The sequence below is a fragment of the Coccomyxa subellipsoidea genome (assembly GCF_000258705.1).
Source record: "Coccomyxa subellipsoidea C-169, whole genome shotgun sequence".
Classification (NCBI taxonomy): Eukaryota; Viridiplantae; Chlorophyta; class Trebouxiophyceae; family Coccomyxaceae; genus Coccomyxa; species Coccomyxa subellipsoidea.
Genome location: NW_005178030.1, coordinates 1,538,637 through 1,559,929, shown reverse-complemented (window position 1 = coordinate 1,559,929; position 21,293 = coordinate 1,538,637). Strand labels below are relative to the sequence as shown.

The following is a 21,293-nucleotide window of genomic DNA, read 5'->3' as shown; positions in this document are numbered from 1 at the left end:
AGATCTGCATCGAACTAAGAAGGTGACTGGTTAGGACCTCTGAGCTACTGGGCCCTTGACATGAATAAAATTTAGTCACTCGGCGATGTGGCATTTCTCCAGGCTCCGGCGAGCGATCTCGCTGGCATCCAATGACTCATCGTCTGAGGAGGTACAGTCACCCAAGAGGGATACGTTCTCAAAGTCGCTGCCACTTGCCATCAGTGATGGAGTGTATCCTACAAGCCGGCACAGAACTGTTCTTACAGCACCATCTTTTTGCCGGATGCAACGTGCGCATGCAGATAAGCGAGCATTGTGAAAAAGAGTTAAGGACCTGCCTAGAGCACGTGCAGCACAAAGAGACTGTGCACTTCGACCTATCATCAAAGCCACTGGAAAAGTAGGGCAGACATGCAGACAATGATGAGGATGACACAAGAATGGCATTGCTTTGTCACCTGGGAATTGATCATTTCAGAGCAGGCTAGGTGGAAGACACACTCTCTTGCATTCACGCATGCATCTTACCACATAGATCACTGATGGTCCTGTTTGCCTGTCGTGCGCCTAAGGCATGAACTCTGTCAGAATTGCAAGGTTGGCGAGTGAATGGGGTTTGTTGTTCTCGCACCTGACGTTGTCGTGCATTCGGTTGTGATGCCAAATGAGTAGAACCCCTCCCGGCCCGCGCCAGTCTTGGTCTGCATTTCACAGCGCATTTTGCAGATGAAACGATATCTACGCCACGGTCTCAGGTTCGATCCCCAGGAAAAACACTGGGACTTTTTTCGGATCGATTTTCGGGTACATTCGGCGATGCGGCCGCTCCTGAGACACCCGCATCGTTGCTGTCGAAATCCGTCCCGAAGTTTCGAGCGGTTTGCTAGGGATGGCCCCTCAGCATTCGTGTAAGAAGGGGGTGTAGACCTGTAGGCTGCAAGGGTGCATTTGCGAGTTGACAAGGCTGCAAGCCTGTGCATATCGGCCCCGGGTTCCGGCTGCAGACGGACCTGTGTATGCCCTATGGCCCTCTGGGCTCTGGGTTCGCCACTCATACAGAATATTATATTATTATTATTATATTTCTCAGGCGCCAGCATCGGCAGAGTTGATAAATCTTGCACGGCGGCAAAATCAAAGCAGTCAAGTCTTGTTGCGGTGGGGCCCCTGTGATACTCGGCCCCTGCTTAATCCTGCAATGATAGTTGCGTTGAGGCTGCTGATGGCTACCCTCTTCATGACCTCTGCGCGGTGAGCGCAGGCAAGCTGTGTAACATCACAACACAGGATGAAATTTGGTTGCTCACCCGTTTGGGCAGTCTCGGGTGCAGCAGGTAGGAGGAGAGCGCAAAGTGGCCCTGATGCCATTCCGCCCACTTCAGGACATCGGTCTGGACTGAGTCGGTCTCGCTCCACACTGCACAGCAGCGACACAAGCGCACAGTCAGCATCAGTGTTGGATGCGCCGTAGCACAGGTGCAACACAGTTGCAAGGTCTCTGCAGCATGTGTTGATGTGGCGCATAGGCTTGACAGCGCTACTTAAGCCTATTCAGCATTTCAGGCATGCATATACGGTGAATGTCCCAAACTCCTAAACAAAACTACAGTACCGCCTGCCAACTTGTCTGTGGAATCCAAAGAACGACCCACTGAAACTTGATCGTCAGGAGCTTCTGTGTGAGGTCAAGCACATTGTGCAGATTGTGCTGCTTTGGAGATGCAGTCAGTCTTTGTCTGAGTAATCCAGGGTGCCCCTGAGTCACAGCCATGTAGTTTCGGGGCATTGCCCGGACGCCATTTTGCCACAAGTCAAGATTTCCCGGGGCCGCCCTGAAACTGTGCTCCTAGCCCTGAACAATTTGGCCAATCCCTTAAGGGGCCCTTGGGGGCTGTCGAACCCTGCTGCTGCTTCTTTGTTTGATGGAGGAGGCTGGAACCATGCACCTTGAAAAAGCAAGAAAAAAAAGAAAAAAGAATGTATACAGAGAGGAGAATCGAACGCACGGTAGCTGTAGATTTGGCCAGTGCGGAAGGCCGGGAACGCGGCGCAGACGGCCTCCTCAGTCACCCCGGCCCAGGGCATGCATGCCGGGTCCCTGTTGCAGATTATGCACGAGTCCGTGTACGCCTGCAGCGGCTCCTACGGCAGCGCTCGTGTACTTTGAATGATGAAAAAGTTATCAAGGTGATTTTGCGAGCCAAAAACAAGGGCTCGTGAAGACAGGGTGCGCAACTGATGGCCCAGTACACAACACATCTCCACCTGACTTTCCTCGCAAGGCTTGCAGTCAGCTTTTTGTTCTGAGCTTGCACAAGCAGCAGTCCACAGACTACCCACTCCTTCTGACATGCACCTCGGTGAAGATGCCCTGGATGTGCATCAAACAAAGAAGCAGCAGCAGGCTTCGACAGCCCCCAAGGCCCCCCTAAGGGATTGGCCAAGTTGTGTCAGGGTTAGGGCAAATTATCAGGGCAGCCCCGGGAAATCTTGACTTTTGGCAAAATGGCGTCAGGGCAACGCCCCAAAACCACATGGCTGTGACTCAGGGGCACCCTGGACTATTTAGACAGTTTGAACCACTTAGAGGCCAGATTAAAATGAAAGCCTGCATCTCCCTGTTAGAAATTTTTGGAATGTCAGGGATGCCCCAAACTTTCAGCTACAACTGCGTAAGCGGGCGGGGGCGAAGGCCCTGCCCGCCCTTGCCTTACTCGGGGGCTGGCCTGAGAATTTTCTTGGGCCTCTGTCAAACCCTGGGTTGCAGCAGGGTGGCACAGCTTGACCATTCTCGAGAAGGTCTGCATATTGCCCCAGACAGTGGCAGTGCTCTCTGGTGCAGACTGCCTTGGTGCTCACAGAGCCGCACAGCACTGGCAGGCTTCCCAGTGGATTCATGAACAGCAGGCAGCACTCACCGTGCCGCAAATGTTGACAAGCAGGTGATAGAGGATCAGGAACGGCGGCGGGTGCGCGTCCAAGGTGGCTGCACTCTTCTCGCAGCCTGAGAACAGCGCCTGCAAACCCCCAGTAGCACAGCTTCAAGCTTGGACTGTCAGAAGAGCTGGATCAGAAACTTCTGACAGGTGATACCCCTGAACCTGCCAGTGGCGACATTCTTTATGGGCAGCTTGGAGATTAGCTGTGCTGCAAAACGGTAGAGAATGGGCATGGCAGGAGCGGGAGACTCCTCAGTCCTAGACAAGCCATCAACCTGCTTCTGATGCTGAGTGTGCCTATATGTGGCGCAAAGCCAAAAGCAAACACAGCTGGTAGAAGGGTGTCACCTTGGCCAGTATCTGGGCAGCTCTCTCTGCAGCAAACCAGCGGTTTTGAGCTGAGCCCAGGTGGCGATCCGGGAAGAGGATGCTGGCATACTGGGGCCACCAGATGTTCTCGTTCCTGCTGATATGCATCTGAAACGCCGACAGAAGCGCCATTTTCTGGTCTCCGTCCATGATCCAGGCTTCTGCTGGCCTGCGCGAAGACACAGGGGCCCTCCTATGTTTAGGATCTCCTGGATGATATCTCCCATGCTGGCTCGAACCTGCCGGTCACTGTCTGGCTTGATTCCACATTTGCTCCGTATGCGCGGTAAAAAGATGAAACGATGCAATTGGTGAAGGCTGCCGAGGCTTCCTTGGCGCTGCTGCACTTTTTGTGCGAGAGCCTGCACACTGTTTGGGCGGGGTTTCCCTCCAGGCAAGGCGGTGCTATACGCCTCTCTCAATGAGTGAGGCAGCAACCGCTGAGCAATTGTGCAGCGCTCTCTATGCCGAGAACGAATAATGTGGAAACTTGGCCGCACGCGGCACGCAGCCAAGGTCTTCAGAGGTGAAACGCACCAACTGCTTGGGATCCTAGCCGGGACGCCCTCCAGCGGCATCTGCGCCATCGCGAGCGCGATCTGCAGGTCAAGGACCTCAAACCGCCCCGCGCCTCCATTTGTGGAGCTTTGGACACCTTCATCGGTGAACCTGCAAGAACTGGCTCGGCGGATGTCTCGAGGATTCCCGCTCATGGTGCATCGGCCCAGAACAGGACAAGAGGAGGTGGCCTGAAAAACAGCTAAGTCGATGGCTGACGTGCTAAGCTCTGCTGTATACCTGTGTCCCGCCTGTACCGGCAGCTGGAGAGGCAGCAGCATGGTGCACTAGCCTGAGCCTCAGATGGACGCTAGGTTCGCGCGCGCTCTTTCGCCCTGAGCCGTTAAACAGCGCAGCTGCGATAATAAGCTTCAATGCGCCTCCTGAATCCGCAGAGAGACGGTCAGGCCAGTTTCTGTCTCTAAAGCGTTTGGACACAAGTCTCGCCAGTTTCTTGTTCGCGCCCTGCAGGGTTTCCACGATCTTCGACGGCGTTCTTGGGCCGCCAGGAGGTTGGACAAAATTGAGAGCCTTGGCTACCTAAACCTCAACACTTTCAAAGGTTGAACACACCGCCTGGGCACTCTCGATTGTCTCGGTTGCTACAAGGCAAGGCCTCGATAATCTTTTGATCCTGTGGGGCAACGCTTTTGTGTGCCCAAAGGAGGGGCATTTGCTCACAGTGAGCCGCCATGCCGTTGTATGAGCTGTTCTGCATGGCAAGGCCGGCCCTCGCACGCACCGAAGCCAGCCAACTGATGCGCAATGCGGCCTCGGCGGTGCTCAGCAAGGGTGGCCTCCTGACAGACATCAAATCCTATGGCCAGCGGGAGCTGGCCTACGAGATCCGCCGCCCCGGCATGAAGATAAATGAGGTGAACGCTGTTTATCAATATTGACGGGGGCCGATCGCGCTTCAATTGTTGCGATGCCACACGCTACCCTAAGTGTTATTTGCTTTGCGATGAGCCGCCTGTCATTTTTATGTGCTTCCGCATCAGCGCGCTGTACATCTGCACTTCTTGAGGTTCATTTTTGAAGTTAAGGCTGCGGGGTGTCTTATGGTGACGGTGGCGTTTTGTATCCGTAGTCCTTCATGCCTTGAGGTGTAAGCACCTCCTTCGCTGTGAATCTGCAGAAAGTGCTGCACCACTGCCAATTGACGCCGCTCTGCTGCTGATTTGCAGGCCTTCATGTGGCAGCTCGACTTTGCAGCAGCGCCGCCTGTGCTGAAGGATCTGGAGCATCTGCTCAAGGTGGACGATCGAGTTGTCCGATATGTCATCCTGCGCCGCTCCCCCTTCCAGCCGCTGCCAAACACCTACAAAGTGGCCAACCAGGCCAAGCGCATGCTGCAGGCCACAAGTCCTTGATGGAGGCCTGACAAACAAAGCCATCCATCTGAATAAGCCATACATGCCACACGCTGCACCATCAAGGTGTGCTCTCCTTCCCGCTCAACCCTTGTGTAGGTAAAGGTACTGCTGTGCATCTGATTGCTGAAAGACAGTCAGGGAGTGGTCTTTTAGGGATTAGGGGGGACTTTGGTGGAAGGAGAAATAGCAGCAGTGGCTGCAGGTTGCGGATGATGATCAAAACTCAAGTTATCCCTGTCTGAGGCATCAAGGCCGATGTCCGGTGCGGACAGATATTAGCTCTAGCTGACGCAACTGCAGCTTTCTCTGGCTCTCATCCAGTACATGTTCATTGGTTCTTTCTCTTGAGGCCTGCATCTCAACTCATCTGAATCGGAATGTTTTAGTGGCCTCGGTGAAGCCCCCAGCTTGCCAGGATTGTGTCTGTTAGGCAAATTCGGCTGTTTGGCATGCAGCGATGCAATGATGAGTAGAATAATCAAGCTCAACAGATCAGAGTAGAGCCCACGGGCCCTGTGCTGATAATTTTTTTCTCCGCTGTTCTGAGCATCGCTGTGCATGTAAGCTTAGTATCTTTGCTTGCCTCAACAGGCTGTTTAGGCTGACCTGCAACCCTGGCACAATATAACCATCTACGCTTAGTTAGAGATTGTGCTGAAGCAGTGTATATATTTGGCTGTGCAGGGCCTCTTGGAGGAGGCACCAACTGGAGAGCAGGACTACCTAGTGACGTTAGCTGTTTGTCAGGTTTGATATCTCTCCTTTGAGTGATCAAGTCAGGGCCCATCCTTGTGAATAAATGGATATATAGGAGATGAAGAGTTAGTATGACAAAAAGGCGTATAAAGGTGTGTGGGGGGTAGGATGCAAGGGATTGGCCGATGATGAAATTTCCAAATTAGGGCGTTTCTCAGTACACCATTCGCAGTGCCCGCTCTAGAGCTTTCGCCCTTTCGCCGGGGCTTGAGAGCTGCTGCGGCTCAACTTCCTTGGATGTCTGAGGCCTTCCCTTTTCAGTTCCTGCTCTAGCCCCCACATCTTCACTCTTGTGACTTCCATACTGCTACATTCTCTCCAGTGCTAGTGTCTAATTTTCATGTCATGCCTTGATGCTGGCAAAGCACATCCTCAACTGTACTTCAGCTTATCATGCTGCCCAAGCAAGTGTGCTGCAATTTCAGATCTTTTCTCATGAGATTTGAGAGAGTAGGGTCTAGAAAGTTGTGTGAGTAGGGGAGCGCTGCGTTGCAGTGGAGGAGGTGTGGGTGATGAGTCAAGGTTGCATGTCGGATTCCTTCTGAACTCTCGAGTTGATAACTGCACCGGCTGACACACCCTCTGCACCTGTTCCGGCGATGTGTTTGCCCACCTCTATTTACTTGCCCTAGTACCGATCATGTGGTTTACGGTCATCTAGAACCTGTTGTGTTTGTGTGCAGGCTGAATGGGAGGGAGCGCTGCTGACGTCGACCTGATTGGACCTGTCTATGAGCAGCGTGCAGCGTGCCAGCAGCCACGTGTAGTGGATTGTGTAAGATGCAACTATCAGTGACGTGTATAGAACACTGTATACTTTCAGAGTCCTGTCAATACCCTATACCTTTGTAAGTGGCAGTAAGCCAGATCTGCAGAGCCTTTTCATTCCTTTGATCTGATTTTGCTAATTGGTGTAGATATTAGTGCTTGTACCATGCATATTCAATATGAGATCTGTAACAATGAGAATAGCCGAGAGCAATGAGAAGGCCACCGATGACTTGTACCATCTTACACTTCTATTTATTGCCTTGCGCATGCATGCTCTGTGCGCACTTGCAATTCAATAGGTCTTGCAAGCTTGATGCTGCCTGACCAAGACCACCCACTCATAATTACAATGCTGAACCAGATCAAGAGTCCAGTCATCAATACTGCATCTGCCATACAATCACCACCAATGATTCTCTGAAGCAGTCCTAAACATACAGGGATCACAGATCATGTCCTAACATTCAAATACCCAAAACCGCCTACTCCGGCCGCAAAATCTGGCTTGCGGCCAGGGCCAGAAAGGCTGCTACAAGGACACGTCCTGAAAAGAATGAGCACCAAATGATCGCGCAACTCACGCGTGCAGTGTGACATTTACAGAGAGACAAAGTCCTAAATGCAATCTCCTAGTCTCAAAAACCCCTACACCAAAATTGCCACTGGCGGCTGCTCACTGCGGCAGTACCATATGGAAAAGCATCCTAAAACAACGCAGAGCTACGCAGACTGCTGCGCCCTCACTTGAGCTAGAAGATACACAAAAACTCCTGAAGAGCGGCTGTGCTGCAGGACTGCTGCCAGCGAAAGAGTCCTAATACACAGTCCTAAGCGTTTGGAAGGGAATACATCGTAATTACCGTTGCGAAACACCTGAGCTAGAAGATACAAAAAGTCCTGAAGAGCGGCTGTGCAGCATGACTGCTGCCAGCGGGAGAGACCTAATACACAGTCCTAAGCGTTTGGAAGGGAATAAATCCTATGTACCATTATTTCGCAAAGCCGGCCTGCGTTTCACTGCTCAAAATTGCCGCGCCCTGGGCGCCTTAACTTTTCCTATCCGGTCTTCTTTTACCTATATCACTAGTTGCTCAAACTGCCTGCAGGGGTGCCACCTCCAGTCATATTCTGAGATGCCTTTCTCTTTCCCAGAGCTGCAAAACGCTGCTTCCTTTATCCAAGAGCCGACCGGTCGCCAGTGCATGCTTGGCCGCAGCATAATTCCTCACTGCTGATCGCATGCAGGATCCCAGAAAACCTCAGTGTTTAAATCCCCTCTCAGCAGCAGGGAAGACCCCAGAAGAGGGAAGTCCCTCCATCATAAGAGGGGGAGGGGACACGGCGGCCTAGAACTGGGCGGCCTCGGTGGAGCCGACCAGCGCCAGAGTGGATGAGGCGCCGTTGGAGCAGACGGTGGAGACTGTGTCGAAGTAGCCGGTGCCCACCTCGCGCTGATGCTTGGTCGCCGTGTAGCCGCGCGCCTCGGACGCAATCTCCGCCTGTCGAAGTTCACAAAGTTTTCAGATCACCGCGGTAAGTGCAGAGTTATGAACTATTGTCTTGCATGCCGTGGACACTTTGGCATGCAGCCTTCCGCGTCAGCCCAGCTGACTGTTGTGATCTGCTGTGCGGTATACAGCAGACCGAAATTGACGATAGGTCCACATCAGGCGGAAGGTTGCTTGACCGGGGTCTGGTAATGTGCGCAGCCTCTTCCCCCCTGGAGTTTGCACGCGCCTGCTCTGTCCTTGCAGCCACTTGCAGACTCCAAGAGAGATAGAGGCTGCGCACAAACGCCTTGGGCTACAATGTGCATCACACTCCAACAGCCCCACCCCAGCAAAGGGTACGCTCACAGGTGCAACTGCCCAGGGCTGGACCCATTGCCCCTCACAAGGGCGGCATTGCGCCAGCACACCCTGATGTCAATAGCATTGCATTTGGTGAAGAGAACAAGACGTGAAAACAAACACCACGATCCCACAAGGGAGTACGCAGGCCCTCGCGCAGGGGTGCCAACGCTCAAACGGACACCAAAGACCTGCGGGGGTGATGCCGAGGGTTCGGTGATGTTTCAAGGGGAGTGAGGGGAGGGGAAAAGGAGTCACACCTGCTGCAGTTCGGCGTAGGCGGCCATGCCGCGCTTGGAGTAGCCCTGCGCCAGCTCAAACATGCTGTGGTTGAGGCTGTGGAAGCCGGCCAGCGTCACAAACTGGAACGCGTACCCCAGCTCACCCAGTTCCTGCACACCACATCAATAAATTAGCGTGTCAGCGCATAGGAGAACACAGTGCCTGAGATAGTGCAGGTAGTGCATGTCTTTGCTGTCTGCATACTTCACCCAGGCTGATGAATGCAACAGATGGGCAGTAGCACAGCACAGCGGGAAGCACATCTGCACAATGCGCTGCTTTCTGCACGCATTTGATCCACACTTGAAAGGTACGCAGCCTCGCTGAGCTGTGCAGAACAACCAGGATGTGCGACAAAGAGCATCCACAGAGTCCTTAAAGTACCGTTTTGAAGGAATGTCTTTTGTTTCTGGCAGGTTGCATATCAGATCCATGCAAGCCACTATCATGGAAGGACACCACAGCTTATTCTGTGCAGGACGTCAGGAGTGTACGGCCATACTGGTGAGAAATCTGCGTGTAAAGTCTCACAGCCCCCACAAGCATGTTCGAAAACTTTTGATGTTCCACACGCGGAGTAGTTGAGTGCCTCGCAAGAAGTCAGCCGAGGAGAACGGCAAGACAAGGCGCCCTCACTCGAAGCTCTCCTCTCTAAACTGTGTCGCAAGTAGGTCCCTGTCTCTGATTAGGCTCTGCAGGGTGAAAATGGGTGCATCTTGGTTTGCATATACCTGGCTTGCACATAAAGGAAAAGGATATAAAGAGAAGTGGCTGAAGGTACCTTTTGGAAGCTGGCGATCTGGGCGTCGGACAGCTTGCGCTTCCAGTTGAAGGAGGGGCTGCAGTTGTACGCCAGCAGCTTGCCGGGAAACTTGGTGTGGATGGCATCAGCAAACTCGCGCGCCTCCTCCATGTCTGGGGTGCTAGTCTCCACCCACAGCATGTCCGCAAATGGGGCGTACGCCAGACCGCGGGCGATCGCCGCCTGTGCCAGAGAACGCAAGCGCTCAAATGCTAGAAATCACAGCCTTGCGTGCCACCAACATGCACAAATATGGCTGTCGATGGGTGGAGAGTTAGGTTAAGAATTGGGTAAGTGGAATGCATTGACCTCCAGGGGAACTCCAGGGGCAACCAATTGCCCAAAAATTCCTGATGAGGCACACATCCCTGATGAGATAGCCATGCATGGAGCAGACAATCCCTGTCCAACATGCAGTCGCACAGACCTGGACCACGTTACACGCCACATTCGACCACCGATAAGCTGCCGCCCCACCCGTGAATACACCCCAACTACAAGTATTACACCCCGCACCTTGATGCCGCCGTTGAACTGGTGGAAACCCTCGGGGGTGCGCTCGCCGTGCACAAAGGGCAGGTCGCGCTCGTCCACGTCAGCGGTGAGTAAGTTGGCCGAGTGGGCGTCGGTGCGCGCGATCAGCACTGTTGGCACGCCGCAGACGTCCGCCGCCAGCCGCGCCGCCACCAAGCTGCGGATGAACTGGCCGGTGGGGATCAGAACCTGCGCGCGAGTGCATCATCAGTTTGACTGCACATTTGGATGTTTCCGCTAGCACGCGTATCTCTGGTGGCAGGAATCAAAGAGTAGCAATTTGAGAGCCTTCTTCACCATGACAGAGGAGTTAAAAGGGGCACAGACACCCAGGCATGTGCAGAGAGAAAGCTGCCGCTGTTTAAACTAGAAGGCAATGTATCGCTGCAAAACAAGTGCCCGCTTGCACCAACCCCTCGGGGTCTGCAGGTGCAGCGATAGCTACTACCTGCCAGGTGGCCAAGAATCATTCGACAGGTACCACCACCGGGAGCAACAGCAACACCTTGAGAAGTCAGAGCAAGCCATCGCCTCTTGCTTTTCGACCCAGCACCAGAATGCAACAGAATCCCTGCGACAACCAATTGTTCACATTGACTATAAGTTTGCAAGGCTTGTGTTATTATCGCGCGCACCTTGCCGCCCAGGTGGCCGCACTTCTTCTCGGAGGAGAGCTGGTCCTCCAGGTGCACGCCCCCGGCCCCGGCGCGGATCATCGACTTCATCAGCTCAAACACGTTCAGCGGCCCGCCAAAGCCCGCCTCCGCGTCCGCCACGATCGGCGCGTACCAATCGCGCTGCAGCAAAATGGGGGAAATTCCACGTCAGCGCTCATGTCACCATGCAATCGCCATGTCAACACTTTGCATGAGCCATGCACATGCAAGGTAAGGGAGCTTTATTGCTGACCTGCCACCTGCCAGTGTGCGTAATGCATTGGATGCTGCAGCAAAACAGGAACACTTGCCATATGAGCGCTCATGTCAACATGCAAATGCCATGCCTGCTCAAGACACCATCATGAACATTCTGTCTGGCGCAGCGTAAGGCTGTGAACTGGCGGCATAGTGCCTGCAGAGAGGACCTACACGATAAAAAGATGAGCATCAACAACAGCGGCACTAAGCTTCCTTGCAAGGACGTGGCACCAATTTTGAAGCGTCTTCTGATGGCATGCGTCCTGGATACCCTCTTGGGACTCGGGTCAGGAGCCCTATCAGGAGTGGTGCATGTGCATGTGCAACCAGTCCTGAACCCCACCCCTCCTCACTGATATGATGCTGTACTTTCAAGCACCACAGCAAGCAGGAGAGCGGGTGAGTAAGCGGTGACTCACAGTGACATGGCCCTCGGCGTGCTCGATCTGATCGGCGCGCTGCAGGGCGTTGTTAATGCGCTCGACGAGTGTGGGAACGCTGTTGACCGGGTACAGGCTCTGGTCCGGGTACACCTGGCCCGCCACGTTGGAGTCCCCCGCCACCTGTGCGCGCCACATCAGCACGTCCAGTCAACCTCCTTCTTAAGTTATGCACTCTGTCTACAACGAGAGGCTGCCCTGGCATCTTGTTTGAGCTCGCGATGAGTTCTTGTCTTGCATTCTCCCTTTGCTTTCTTATCAAGTTGTCTGCATCCACCACCTGATTGCAGACGACAGCTGACAGACACTTCCGCAGTTTGGTGCCGCATTTGAACAACCATCCAAGTGGCCTTCAAAGGGAAAACCCAAACGATTGACATTGGTTGACATTGACAGCATAGTGTACACAGAGCATCACTTGATTGGTACAGTCGCTTCAGGAAGAAAGGGAGCAGAGGTCGGACAGCAATCTCTCTGCATGCTCAGTCTCCTCAGGCAACAGACCAATGAAGGGATTTTTTCAGCCACAACTTCGACACAAAAGGCAGCCCCTCACCTGCCAGCCGGAGCAGTAGACGGCCTTGAGCCCGGCGCGGATCTGCTGCATGGCCTGATTGCCGGTCAGTGCGCCCAGAGCCGGCACAAAGGGCTCATCGTGCATCAGCTTCCACAGCTTCTCGGCTCCCACAGTCGCCAGCGTGTACTCAATCATCAGGCTGCCCTGCAGCCGCTGCACGTCCTCCTGCAGTGATGTGGCAGCACAACGTCAGCTTGCATGCATGTCACAAGAGGATCTTCTATATACTTTATATGCAACCCACCCTGATCTTCAACAAGTGTCAATGGGCAGGTCCAGATGTCCTGTTGGCACTAAACGGAACCTTGGTGTGCATGCAGTGCTGAGAAGCCTCAGAACTTGGTGCTTGGAAAGTGTCCTTGGCGTTGGCTCTGGTGCGCCCAAGAAAGGCAAAAAATTGACTTTCTGGCAAGACCTCACTTAAAGCAAGGAAATGATATCTAGGCAAGTTGCTCACTCAGAAATCAGACCAGGAATTTACTCACAAGAGAACATATCAAACACAGCGCCATCACCTGGGAGTAGGGGCGCTCAACGCCCTCCCATCTGTTGGCATGGGCTGACTTGGGGGCGACGGCCGGATGGCCGGTGCCGTTGTACAGGGCGCCGTTGCCGTTGGCGTGGACGCCGTTGCCGTTCGAGGCAGCTCCATTAGCGTTGGGGGACATCCTGGCAGTGTGTTTTCCTTGATGCAGCAGTGACAAAGCACCTGCACAGAGGGCAGCAGGCGAAATTCAACGATCGGTGTGCATGAGCATGTCCAGCCTGCCATGCATTCGTCCCTTGGTGAGAATCCTGTGCGATCACACGTGCTTTTAAGCAAGCTAGCTGCTTGACGGCAACCCCTAGACGGCGGCCTCGAGGCGGTCCATGATGCCCTCAGTCGGACACAACTGTAATGCTGTGCTTAACAGCGACAATGCAGGACAACTTCACACAAACTGGGGCGAGGCTCTGTACTAGCAAACACGGTCCACGAAATCCGATAACCTCCCTGAACTCAGCAGGTATCGGGGACATCAAAACCGCACCAACGCCACCTTGACTCGTGTTGCTTTGTGAAAACCTCTCAAACGCACCAAGAACAACAACAACGCAAGCAAAACGTACAAACACCCCCTAAAACGCAACCTCGTCTGCTTTCCGAGAAGGACCAACCGGGCAGACAACGCTAGGATGCAGTCACGTTGTTCCTGAACGTCCAACAAGGCTGACCAGTATGAGTGCTGGGTTCGCACCTGTTTGACGAAGTCTGAAGGAAGACGGAGGTGCAGGAGAAGTTCAGTGCAGAGCCAACAAATGGTGCGCGAAAATAAATCTGCGCTGGCGGACACGTCGGACCATTGCGAACACGTTGGCGGGCTGACTCGGCACCCCTGCGCCCTCGAGCCTACTCATTGGTTTCCTTCTGTTCCCTCCAACTTCTGCACGCAACTGACTTCAAGGAATTGGATCAGCTGTCAACGCCCACGATGTCGGTGCGCGCCCTGCTGGATCCACGGAGCTGGTCACTTGCCGGTGGCAGACTCGTAATGTTGCTGGGCCTTGTTTAGTACAGTGGGGGCGGCTGTTAGGTGAAGTACTACATTGCCGTGCATTTGTTTCTGTAGCAACTCTCGTGCCTATATATGACTCGCGGGTACTTTTGCACAAAAGATCGGCGTTTCGGAATAATGTGGAGCGCCCTCGGCGGTTTCTAGGCAGCTTTGACTTCTGTGAAGCTGTGTCCCTTTTGGGATGCTCGGTACTAGTTTATACCATGCATCTCACATTTTGATCATTTTAAAAGCGTTCTGAAGATTGTCTTAGATACTTGCCATTGTTCCCATTGCTCCTCCCTCTTTTTGGCTAAGCTCAGGTACAGATGAGCAAGTCGCCAATTTTGCGCCCTGCTACAATATTTTGCTCTCCATGGGTTTCCTTGGATGGCTCGTCACTGCTGTTAGTGCCATATCACTGGTACTTTCTCATTTTATGCGCCATGGCCTGTGCCCAGCACCTTGAGCCACCTTCGGACTGACATACCTGGCACGTCGAGGCAGCGCGCATCATCTGCCGAACTTTACATATTTTTTCGCATCTTGTCTCAGCCATGCTGACAATTTGCATGCATATTTACAGGAGATCCACCAGGTAGCAACTCCCAGGATGGGAGCGCAGCGCGGCGTGGCGATCACAGGAGCGATGCCGCGAGAGTATGAGGGCATCCTGACGCCCGAGGCAATCTCCTTCGTCGCGCACCTTGCGCGCATGTTCACTCCACGCGTCACCGAGCTGCTCGCCCGCAGGTGCTTGGTCTTGAATAATTTCAAAAATTGTAAAGCCTTCCTGCTAATGAATTCTTGAGCCAACGTAGGGGCTGAAGATCCTTCCCTTGCAGATCACTCACGCGGGTCCTTAGCCTGTGATGCCTTCCTGCTTGTGGAAGCTTGATCCGTACCCGTAGGGGCTGGAGAAGAGCTGACATGATTGACAGATCATTTATAGTCGAGATCAGTCAATCACGCCATCTCAAATTCGGCCATTAGGGCAGATCACATGTCTTGCTCTAAACAAAGATTTTTACATTTCTGTGTGCAGGCACGCCACAGAAATGTCGAGCTCTGCTTTCTAGTGCATCCCACAGAGTGAAGATTCCAAGAGCGCTCACAGTGAATGGGCCAGCCTGCTTCTCACAGGGTGGTCATTCTATGACCCATCATGAGCGGTCAGCCGTGAATCACTCAGTGGAAGGTTTTGCAGTGATCTGTTTACTGAAGTGTTTTTTTTGGATTTGCGCGCAGGAAGTCTGTGCAGGCGCGGCTGGACGCCGGGGAGCGGCCGCACTTCCTCGGCGAGACCCGCCGCATCCGCGAATCCGACTGGAAGGTGCGCTGCCGTTTTTGCCCCTCGCAAGAATGTCAGAGGTACACCTAGTTGCCGCTATAATCGCTCATTCTTCGTGAAAGCTTGGCCATGAGCACAATTTGGCACGTCTGTAAACGTGGATGGACATCATGTGCCCTCCATGCCATGCAGAAAGGTATTTTTTTTCTGATTGTGTGATGGAGATCCTGTGGAGGCGCTGGGATTCTGTTGTCATAAACAGCAGCTTTCTAAGACGGTAGATCCTGCAAAGATTAGAAACATTTGCTTTTTGATGTGCACACGCCACACAAGAAGCAAGGATTTGCTCGTAGAAGCCCCATGCATCAACCACTGTGTAGGTTGCAGCCATTTATCCTTGCGACGCAATCATGGCATGGTCACCAGAGTCACGGTGCAGCCGGGTTTGCGCAGCACTCTCAGCAGCTCTGGGAAATAAACCCATGAGTACGGCACACGGATATATGTTGCCATCAACACAACCTGGAATGGGCCACCATTCCTCCACACAATTTTCTCCAAAGCATTTTCTATTCGAAAAGCCTTGCATGTAAGTCCAGGAATGCACCTGCGATCAGATCCACTGGCTTTGGAGGGCCATGCATCGCAGAGATCACTGTCCAAGGATCTGCATGCGGCCCCTCTCCCTGCTAGCGCATTGCCGTGCCTGTAAGTTTTTTTCTGACTCTTCATTGATACAATGTGCAGGTGGCGCCGATCCCGGCGGACATTCAGGACAGGCGGGTGGAGATTACGGGCCCAGTGGACCGTAAAATGGTCATCAACGCGCTCAACTCCGGCGCCAACGTGTTCATGGCCGACTTTGAGGACTCCAACGCGCCCACCTGGTGCGCACCTGCCAGCACATGGAAGAGTGCACAGACAGGAAGAAATTGCAAACATCTAAAAATGAAGGTGCTGGCTAGGCCAGATGAGAGCTTGCCTTGAATAGCTGTGCTCTCACAAGAAGTCCTTGCCAGTTTGGAAGACTGCGACGCACCAGCCTGCTATGGTTGCTGCCAGGACCCTCATCCGCTGCCATATTAAGTGAAGTTGCTGCTGGCAGAGGTGTGCTGAATAATCTAGGCGTGTGGAACTTGTGCAGGCGCAATCAGATCGAGGGTCAGATGAACCTGAAGGACGCGGTGCGTCGCAGCATCACCTACAAGGACCCCAAGTCCGGCAAGACCTACCAGCTCAAACAACAGGCAAGCCTTCCACCCCTTGTGTGAAGTCCGTTCATAGCACATGCTGTGCTGTGCAAGGCTTCTGCAGCAGTTCTGCTGCGTGCACTCAATGCAAGCGGGCCCTCAAAGCACTGGTGCTTCATGAAAGGCTTGGACGCCCCACATGATGGATGATTTGATTCCTTCTGCGCTCCAGTTGAAGTCCGTTAATAATTGCAATCTGGGGCCTCAAGTCTTCTGAAGCTCTTGTGCTTTGTTTGCTCTGCAACCCTGAAACTGAGCTGGGGGCTCATGTAACCCAATCTCAACGCTTTGGCACTCTCTGCCACACTGGCAATGGCCGCGCAGCTGACCTCCTCTGCTTCCTGCCTTTGTGTTAAAGCAGTCCGACCTGATGTTAGATTGCTGCCCTCTGCTTCTGGTTTCTGTACTCTCATCTGCTCGAGAGCTGTACTGCACCGCAGATGACTGTGCTGCTCATTTTACACAATTGTTGGGCAGGCTCTGATTTGTATTTTGCACTGCACCGCAGACGCCGGTGGTTTTTGTGCGGCTGCCCGCTGCTTCAGCTTTTAGCTAAATTTGCTGTGGGAGACCGAACTATAAAACCTGATGAGTTGTGTGTTTCACCTGCGCAGACGGCGGTGCTGTTTGTGCGGCCGCGCGGGTGGCACCTGCAGGAGAAGCACGTGCACGTCGACCGCCTGCCGGTGCCGGCCGCGATCTTTGACTTCGCGCTCTACTTCTTCCACAATGCTGCTGAGCTGCGCAGCCGCGGCTCCGGCCCCTACTTCTACCTGCCCAAGATGCAGTCCCACCTGGAGGCCCGCCTCTGGAACGACGTCTTTGTCGAAGCCCAGGCCGAGCTCGGCATCCCCCGCGGCACCATCCGGGTATGACTGCGTTTCGTCCCTACCTTTATTGTCCAGCAACACTGTTCTACTACCAGCCTAATTGTGTGTCTTATTGTTTTTCTTGCGGCAGGCAACGGTGCTGATAGAGACGCTGCCGGCGGCGTTTGAGATGGATGAGATTCTGTGGGAGCTGCGCGATCACAGCGCGGGGCTCAACTGCGGCCGCTGGGACTACATCTTCTCCTTCATCAAGACACTGCGCGAAGACCCCTCTGCCGTCATGCCTGACAGGTTTGTGACCCTTTCTCTGGCCCCTTTTCACATCTCTGGGACCCTGAATTTGGCAACATTTCAGGTCCCGTAATAAGTTTTCAAGATCCTTGCAGGAGGACCCTGCTGCCCGCATGCCCGATCGGCGCGACCTTGTACTGTTTCTCTTTGCTTTCATAGGAGAAATTATGGGTTGGGCTGCATGCAATAGCCCACAGGCGCTCATACAGTAATGTAGGCGCTATCGGCTCAGTGTCTGCGATATTGGTATGGTGCCCAGGTTGCTAGAAATCCGAGCAGGTCAGAGGTGGACATGTCTGTGAGGATGCAGACAGGCAGATGCAGTGGTTTCACAGCCAGACTTCCAGTCTTGGGTTGTGGTGGTCTAGCTTGGACACCTCAAGCATACTTGAGGACCTCAAATTGAGGTGCTGGGCTGGAGACCACACACCGAACGCTGTCATGTCCGGCTGTGAAAACACACTTAACACTGAAGAAGGTTGCAGTGCTTTCCTGGTTTCCAATCACACCTTGCTTTGAGTAGCATGAGCCAAGATTTTAGAAAGACAAGTGCCTGTTGACTTGTGTCCTTGTTTGGAAACATCTGCAGACTGGTATGAACGCTGCAGATCCGTACAAGTTCATGGGAGGTCATGCTGAGGATGTAGCAAGCTATATGGTGCTGAGCTGGCAGCGTGCTGAGGTGGCGCGTGCATGCATGCGCGCAGGGGAGTTGTGACGATGGAGCAGCCGTGCATGCGGGCGTACAGCCTGCTGCTGATCAAGACCTGCCACCGGCGCGGGGTGCATGCCATGGGCGGCATGGCCGCTCAGATCCCAGTCAAGAACAATCCCCAGGCCAACGAGGCCGCCCTTGCCAAGGTGCCCACCTTTTATGGCCCCTATGGAATCTGCTGCTATACTCCCGGCTGCTTCCAAGGCTGCATGACCCAAGCCTCTGGCTACTATGGGCGCGCTTGAAGGTGCAGAGTTGTGGTGCATGTGGGCAAGCTGTCTCCGTAGAAACACCCAGCTCGCCTACATCCTGTACAACTCTGATACCTCCAAGTTTGGATGCTTGAGAAGCTGCATGCAAGGGATCTGCGCTTGTCATTGTACTCTGTACTCTGTCCTCTGTCCTCTGATTCAAGAGTGACAAGGGCTTGGCGCCCTCTTTGTTTAGCTGCTGTCAAATGCTGATTGCTTGAAGTTTGAGGAGGATGCGACGTCTTCGTGCTTGCATGGGCATGCTGCGGTGTCATGGCGGTGTTTGTTATTATACTTGCTGTTTTACTTTTGGTGATTGCTATTCCACCTGCATCCCTTCACCTGCACCTCTGCTTTTGTACACAAGCAGCCCTGGTAGGCATTATCCCTCAATGTTGTATATCTTTACTCTGCATGCATGCGTGCTGAGGTGGCGCGCCTACGTGGCGCAGGTGACCGCTGACAAGCAGCGGGAGGTGCGAGACGGTCACGACGGCACATGGGTCGCCCACCCGGCACTCGTGCCCATCGCCAAAACCATCTTTGACGCCGGCATGACCACGCCCAACCAGGTGCTGCGCCATCTTGTGTCCTTTAGAACAAGTGTGGATCATGTAGTGACATTCAGGTCCGCTTTTCGAGAGTGCTCCCGTTAGTCCTGGACAGGAAGCATCTGTACCGATCTCTAGCAAATTCTGCCTTCGCTCAGTACAGAGTAAGATATGGCAAGTGCACGCGGGGAGGAAGACTTTCGTTATGCATAAGGAGCATTGGGTGCAAGAAGCACCCTGCTGGATGCGATCATAGCGCTGAGCGTGCATGCCTTCAGCTAGAGTTTCCCCTGTATGCATTCTCAGCGGAGATGGAGCCAGCATGGTGCTTGTACCATGCCATGCCTATTACGGTTTTATTTCTGTTTGTGCTTTTGGCTGAGGCATTTGTTTAGATCAGGCGTATATCTAGTAGGCATCCGTCCTGGTTGACATCAAACATGGCAGAGGTAACTACGAGTGTTCGCAGCTTCGGTGAACTCCAAAGATCATCCGCAGTTTCTTTCGCTCGAGGTCCTTTGCTTTGCCAGGCGTCTTTGCTAGATCAGGCACCTGTTCAGACCAGGCATCACTCCCGGACCTCAATAATGAGGCACCCCTCCTAGATGTGCTATCACACTCACAATACCCCCAAAATGAACCTGAAGTTCACTTAAAGAGCAACTCTAAATCTAGATTCATAACGAAAATGTCCTGAGCGTTGTGCCGCGCAGATCGGCAAGGCGCGCTCGGACGTGAGTGTGAGCGAGCGGGACCTGCTGGCGGTGCCCAAGGGCCCGCGCACGGAGGCGTGTCTGCGCAATAACTGCGTCGTGGGCGTGCAGTACCTGGAGGCCTGGCTCGGCGGGCTCGGCTGCGTGCCCCTCTACAACCTTATGGAAGACGCCGCCACCGCCGAGATTTGCCGCACCCAGGCGCGCGCCGCTGCTTTCTCTCCTTTCTTGTAGTACTCTTAGAGGCCGTGGATGGCGCCAGGCGGCACAACTACTGAGCACCGCGCCCGGGAGTTGATTGGTCTCGTTTTCATCTGTTTCTATTGTGAAGCGTCTATGAGTTTTGTAGTCTCGGCAGTATGGTGAGCGGTATATCTAGTGTAGAGTATCAGATGCTTCTGGGCATGTTGCTGCTGTACTTACATCCGATTGAGGATGCTCAGATCGTCCCTGGCATACTTTGTCATTAGGCACCTTACAGGCCTGCTGGTTGCAAAACTATGCGTGTTTCTGATTCTCGGTGGTGGGTCTATCTCGGGCACAGCGCTCTGCAGGTTCGCAGCATGGTCAAACTCCTAATCGTGGAGCCACCGTGCAGATTGAGAGTCTGTCAACCCTGCGGATCTGATGATAGCCAAGGCTTGTCGCCAAGTTCTCCGTCCTTTGTTCTTTAAACTTACTCGTGCTTTTGTCTGAATTGCGGTCGGCGCATGCGCGCAGGTGTGGCAGTGGCTGCACCACAAGGTGAAGCTGGACGACGGGCAGGTCATAACGCGGGAGCACTTCGGCCGCATGCTCACCGAGGAGATGGACAAGCTGCGCAGGTGGGGCTGCTTGGGGGCTATATCAAGGGTTTAGGTGTAATAATTCAGCATCTAGGGTTACATGGAGGACTGAGGGGGTTCATGACGTCTCTCACTCAGCAATTGCACCTATACCGAATGTGCTGCGGGCGACTGGTGGGCTGTCAACCTCTCAGCCAGCGAGATGCTGTTTGTGACTAATCGCTGACTAATCCACCCCTAACGCGCAGGGAGCTGGGCGAGGCACGCTGGAGCCGCGGCCACTTCCCCGAAGCCATCCGCCTCTTCCACGAATTCTCCACCTCCGCGCAGCTCGCAGACTTCCTGACCATCGCCGCGTACGACGCAGTCGTCTCCCGCGACTCAACCCACGCCTCCAAGCTCTAAGCAGCCGCTCGAATATGAATTCAAAAGAGCGGCAGCCTGGTCAACGGTTTGATTATGGCCGCATGCGATGCTGTCGTGTCACATGACGCATTGCATGCCTCCAAGGTCTGAGCGCAGCTCAACTTTGAATTTGAAATAACGGCGTGGCCGAGGCTTTGAGAAGAGCCGCTTAAGATGCTGTCGCTTGTTGCGTGCTTCATACCATGCACCCAAGCTTTGGACGGCGGGCTGAAATCGAAGCAGCAGCAGCAGGAAGGGAAAGCTGGGAGGACTTGTGGTAGCCAGGTGCCTTCAAGTTCTGGGCGGCGCCTGCCTGAGATGGATTTTGAGTCGGTGCAAACTTGAATCTGACTCTGCAACAGAGGTGCAGGACAACTGCGAAGGAGGATAAGAGCGCCTGGGCCAAGCATTTGCTGCGCAGCAGTAGTAAAGGAAACTCTTGATATTGCGTGTCCACTCATTGTCTGCAGGTTTTGTGGTGTGGCGTTATGTACCAGCAGAAAACAAATTATAGCCGCCCATC

General features: G+C 53.8%; 4 protein-coding genes across 4 annotated transcripts; 2 read left to right on the top strand and 2 right to left on the bottom strand.

Annotated features, from left to right (window-relative positions):
- Positions 1 to 75: 75 nt before the first annotated feature.
- Positions 76 to 4,003, bottom strand: COCSUDRAFT_57169 (hypothetical protein; the record flags this gene model as incomplete). Its single annotated transcript, XM_005645754.1, has 7 exons — positions 76 to 218; positions 614 to 683; positions 1,290 to 1,399; positions 1,989 to 2,124; positions 2,901 to 2,999; positions 3,270 to 3,459; positions 3,828 to 4,003. 7 exons carry the CDS (start codon positions 4,001 to 4,003, stop codon positions 76 to 78), a joined length of 924 nt encoding a protein of 307 aa, XP_005645811.1.
- Positions 4,004 to 4,540: 537 nt separating this feature from the next.
- COCSUDRAFT_9408 (mitochondrial ribosomal protein S6) lies at positions 4,541 to 5,143 on the top strand (the record flags this gene model as incomplete). Its single annotated transcript, XM_005645753.1, has 2 exons — positions 4,541 to 4,723; positions 5,036 to 5,143. Coding segments are annotated over 2 exons (291 nt in total), but the record flags the coding sequence as incomplete, so codon positions are not given.
- A 2,954-nt stretch (positions 5,144 to 8,097) lies between these two features.
- Positions 8,098 to 12,821, bottom strand: COCSUDRAFT_17756 (isocitrate lyase; the record flags this gene model as incomplete). The annotated part of the gene is made up of 8 exons (XM_005645752.1): positions 8,098 to 8,250; positions 8,862 to 8,993; positions 9,665 to 9,868; positions 10,202 to 10,408; positions 10,855 to 11,016; positions 11,556 to 11,699; positions 12,133 to 12,318; positions 12,669 to 12,821. The coding sequence occupies 8 exons, from the start codon at positions 12,819 to 12,821 to the stop codon at positions 8,098 to 8,100; spliced, it is 1,341 nt and encodes a 446-aa protein (XP_005645809.1).
- A 1,516-nt stretch (positions 12,822 to 14,337) lies between these two features.
- COCSUDRAFT_30369 (malate synthase) lies at positions 14,338 to 20,778 on the top strand (the record flags this gene model as incomplete). Its single annotated transcript, XM_005645751.1, has 11 exons — positions 14,338 to 14,441; positions 14,937 to 15,021; positions 15,727 to 15,866; positions 16,124 to 16,244; positions 16,844 to 17,098; positions 17,190 to 17,350; positions 18,058 to 18,211; positions 18,769 to 18,888; positions 19,581 to 19,781; positions 20,301 to 20,404; positions 20,614 to 20,778. The coding sequence occupies 11 exons, from the start codon at positions 14,338 to 14,340 to the stop codon at positions 20,768 to 20,770; spliced, it is 1,602 nt and encodes a 533-aa protein (XP_005645808.1). The 3' UTR covers positions 20,771 to 20,778.
- Positions 20,779 to 21,293: the final 515 nt, after the last annotated feature.